Below are 4,582 nucleotides of genomic sequence, written 5' to 3'. Positions count from 1 at the left end.
AGGCCGACGAGGCCGACGAAGGTGAATTGGTTCGTCTCGCCGGGCTCGTCGGAGAGAAGGAAGGGGACGAGAACGAGGACTTGACCTCCTGGATCGACTAGACTTGGTTCTGGTCGTGGACATGATGGGTTGAAAGCACAATATTTTACCCTAGACCATTATGCCCTTCTTGGATTAAACTAATTAGATTTATTCATTTTTAATCCCGATCAGGTCGGACGGTTAATAATAATCAGAGGGGCAGGTACTGGAAAGTACTAGTACTACGCCAATCACTGTAAAATAGCTCTTATTATTATTATCATTTATACTCCGTAGAGAACAGAACATTTGTGCTGATGTATCAAGACGTTTTTCCTTTATTCACAAGCCGCTGATGCAGGGAATAGGCATTAAGCAATAGACCAAAAACCACTTGGACGGCACCATGTGATGCAGTTTGGCTGTATCACAGTTTCGACAGGCCTCATCGAGCAAATTATGAGTTAGGCAAACTGAACAAGAACGAAAATAAGCAGCGGGGGTGTATAGTGAGTTATACACAGAGAGTTCCAGCTCGAACTCCTCATCCATCCGTAGCTTGTGTTCCCTCAACCTAACCCAGTGATTCATACTCCCTTCGTTCCTAAATATTTGTCTTTCTAGAGATTTCAAATGGACTACAACATACGGATGTATGTAGACATATTTTAGAGTGTAGATTCACTCATTTTGCTTCATATGTAGTCCCTTGTTGAGATCTCTAGAAAGACAAATATTTAAGAACAGAGGGAGTATTAATTTGTATAGTGAAGTGAAGCATCTAATAAATCTTCGATGAATGTTGCAGCTGTAGGTAGCTTGGATTTGGTCCCTGCTATGCCAAATTGCCAATTGTGGGTGATGTATAATATGTTGCAATTCTATCAATTGTTAGCATTTTTATTGGATAATAATGCTTCCAGTAATCTTGGTAATGTAAGCATGGTAGATTTTTATCCTCCAAACCTACTATAGTTCCACTGTGTAGAGTAGTATTTATTTGGCCATGAACAGGTCTATTTCTGATGACAGGGGACTTGTACAAGTAGGTCCATGGCATCCCATATATAATAGTAGTACCAAAAACCGAAATACGATACAAAAACGAGGACCTGGACTCTGGAGCAGCTGGTCAAGTACATTGCTGCATCAAGTGCAGAGGCCAATGCAAGGGGTCATTAGTTTAAGGCTCCATCACATGACTAATCAAGTATACACGTGTTAACTTGATGACTGAATTGGTGCTTTGACTCCCAGCTCCATTAAAGTCCTCTCCTCACCATCTCCATGGAACATTAGTGAGCAGGCTGCTGCTTCTCTTCATCTCGCGCCTGCTCCTCTTTGCTATTTTCTGAGGTGAGTACCTACTATTTCAGCATATGTATATCCATTTTCTTTTGCCATAGCTAGCTCGTTTCTTCCATTTTGTGTATGCTTTCATGGAATTATCTTGCGTCATATGTTACAACACGGTGGTCTTGTCTAGTTTATATGAATAGATTCAAAAATTACAATGCAAACAGCAATCAAATCAAATACGTAGCTAACAGAAAGGGTTTATATGAATTATCTTGTTAGCCGTTTTATTTGATTCGAAAGCAATTCTGCATCGCACCTTTAACATTTGCAAGCAATGGATCCAAATCCAAGACAAAGGGATGACAAACATCAAAACTGCAAGCATCCAACATCAAAACTGCACCTTAAATTTGCTGTAGTTACCTAGTTTTTTTAGTTGCCGTTTTGAATAACTTTGCAAAAATTTCTTACAAGTACAATTAATGGTGGCCCAGTTGAGCAATTTTTCCTTCAGAACCAGTGGCTACTCATCTCCCTTTTTTCACAGTTTTCTCCTCCTGCAGTTAAATCAAGATATAGATGGCAGACAAGACATCAACTAGTTTATTGAGAGGAGGACAGGGCCAGCTACAGATGGACCAACGGCTCTTGGAAGCATCCACATCCGGCAATTCCACATCAATGAAGGAGATGGCCTCGCGAAATCCATGCATTCTTCTTGGAACAACTCTAGCTAGGAACACCTGTCTTCACATATCCTCGACCCACGGGCACCAGGCATTTTGCACGGATGTGGTGGCGCTGGAGGAGTCTCTCCTCACTGCAGTAAACTTGGATTGGGAGACGCCACTTCTTGCCGCGGTGAAAAGTGGTTTTGTCATCTTGGCTTCCGTTCTAATCCAATGCTACCGTGCACGGGGACTCATAGAGGCAATCTTGTGGCAAGACATTGATGGCTGCAATGTACTGCACCACGCAATACGCAGTGGCCACAGGGAGCTTGCGCTGAAGCTGATAGAGGCAGCACCCGCTCTGTCGACACATGTGAACATATTTAACGAGTCACCCATGTACATCGCAGCGATGAGAGACTTCACTGATATTTCAGAGAAATTACTGGAAATTCCTGACTCTGCTCATATGGGACCATTCGGCAATAACACTCTGCTGGCTGCTGTGAGAAATGCAAACTCAGGTGAGATTCAATCAACGTATGTATTTCCTGAATACGGGCTTCTATTTTTACCTTCAAATTGTTGATTTTTTTTGTTCCTTTCCTGGGTCCCCCTTAGTCCTCGGGCCCAATAGAGAAAGCATAACTACTTGTGGTGGCTGTCAATTTCTTATCGATTTGTCAGTTTGTCTAACAATGTGGCACCAATGAAATCCACTAACAAATAGTGTATTCTAACAAATCAACTGATGTTCTAAAATTATTCTAGTATTATTGCCTCCAGTATCCTCATGGGTACTATAACCATCTCTTTGCTTTATTAACCATCATTCATATATTCATATGTTTTCAGGTTTGGCAAAAAGAATTATGGAAACACGTCCTTGGCTGGCCAGAGAAACTAACAAAACGGGAGCTACTCCACTAAGTGTAGCTTTATATCTTCACCAGATTGGCGTGGTACGCGTATTGCTGGAACATGATTGCTCTTTAGGGTATAAGGTGCCAAGTAACGGCGCACCTTTCCTTAGTCAAGCTGCAGCTGGAGGACATATCGATGTTGCTCAAGTGCTTCTTCACCACTGTCCTGATACTCCTTACCGTGCAACAAATGATCCGTATTGGACGTGCCTTCATACAGCTATAGACCAAGATCACGTGGAGTTTGTGGAATTCATTTTGAGAACTCCACAACTTCGTAAACTCATTAATATGCGAGACGTGTATGGGAAAACTGCTCTACATTATGCAGTACAGAGCTGCAATCCAAAAATGGTTGCTGCTTTGCTGTCTCACGAAGATATAGACATATCGGTGCTTGATAATCATGGTAATGTACCAGCTTGGGAATTGATGGACTTCGCGGATCATGCCAAGACTTTAAATTGGGTATGCATATTTTATATTTTTTTATTTGATTCTTTATTCTAAGTCTAATATCATATAGATAACTTTATGTTACAAATTTAAATTAAGTTTGTCCATTTATATAACAGTTTTGTAGTCCGCTTTTTCCAACATTGCCTTTGTCTCTCTGTTCAAATCATCAAATGTAATGCCATCCTATCCATATAATATAATTGATATGATCCCCATTTGTATCTTCCTTCTGAATATATGCAGAATGAAGTGAACATGCTTATGCTGAGAGCTGATCCCAGATGTGCCACCATATCTTATAATCTTCACAGACGTACAAAACAGCAGGCGACTATGAAATCAAGGATGGAAGCGAAGTCACTAACTAAAACATACACAAGTAACACTTCGTTAGTGGCGATACTCATGGCAACAATAACCTTTGCAGCCGCCTTCACCCTTCCTGGAGGTTATGACAATGATGCTGGAAGTGAGGGACTTCCCATCATGTCTAGGAAGTTTGCATTCCAGGCATTCTTGATTTCTGACGTCTTGGCATTGTGCTCCTCGTTTGCCGTGGCCTTCATATGCATCATAGCAAGGTGGGAGGATTACGAGTTCTTGATTTATTACAGATCCTTCACTAAGAAGCTCATGTGGTTTGCATACGTGGCAACTACTACTGCCTTTTCAACTGGTTTATACACTGTGCTGGCTTCACGCCTCCACTGGTTAGCCATTGCAATTTGTCTTATGGTAGCTTTGTTGCCCATTCTCACAAAGCTGCTTGGTGAATGGCCTATCTTGAAGCTCAGATTGAAGTTGGGTAAAGATTTCAAGTCTGATTTCCTTGATATGGTCTGACCTCATCAATTTACCAATGTTTTGTGATATTTTCAAATTTTATCAATAATGAACATTGTTTGACTAGCAAATACAACACTGTTAGTTACTGTATTTTGATCCAAATATGATGTAGTGCTGCCATTTCTCTGAAGATGTTACATGCCTTCTGTAATGATAATCGCCAATGTTTATTATTTGAAAGCCGAGAGTTGGTAAATACATATCACAAGGAACCAACACAAAAAAGTATATACCTAATACTGTTTTGGATTACTAAACATATGAATCTCTAGAGAAATAGAGATACAAGTTGGGTGTTGACATTTTTACCCAGCTAAGGATGTAGAGAACATAAACATTAGAGATTGATACAAGTCAAAATAG

At 40.6% G+C, this 4,582-nt stretch overlaps 1 protein-coding gene across 1 annotated transcript; it reads left to right on the top strand.

The window, feature by feature from the left end:
• Positions 1–1,899: 1,899 nt before the first annotated feature.
• On the top strand, positions 1,900–4,216 carry LOC123068106 (ankyrin repeat-containing protein At2g01680-like). Its single transcript, XM_044490595.1, has 3 exons — positions 1,900–2,515; positions 2,847–3,382; positions 3,617–4,216. The coding sequence occupies exons 1-3, from the start codon at positions 1,900–1,902 to the stop codon at positions 4,214–4,216; spliced, it is 1,752 nt and encodes a 583-aa protein (XP_044346530.1).
• Positions 4,217–4,582: the final 366 nt, after the last annotated feature.

Source organism: Triticum aestivum, chromosome 3B (genome assembly GCF_018294505.1).
Source record: "Triticum aestivum cultivar Chinese Spring chromosome 3B, IWGSC CS RefSeq v2.1, whole genome shotgun sequence".
Taxonomy (NCBI): domain Eukaryota; kingdom Viridiplantae; phylum Streptophyta; class Magnoliopsida; order Poales; family Poaceae; genus Triticum; species Triticum aestivum.
This window is presented reverse-complemented; position numbering and strand designations above follow the sequence as displayed.

Excerpts from the sequence above, each read along its gene's own strand:
- LOC123068106 (XM_044490595.1), top strand. The coding sequence starts at position 1,900 with ATGGCAGACAAGACATCAACTAGTTTATTGAGAGGAGGACAGGGCCAG. Across the intron at positions 2,516-2,846 it reads TGTGAGAAATGCAAACTCAG|GTTTGGCAAAAAGAATTATG; the intron begins GTGAGATTCAAT and ends ATATGTTTTCAG. Across the intron at positions 3,383-3,616 it reads ATGCCAAGACTTTAAATTGG|AATGAAGTGAACATGCTTAT; the intron begins GTATGCATATTT and ends GAATATATGCAG.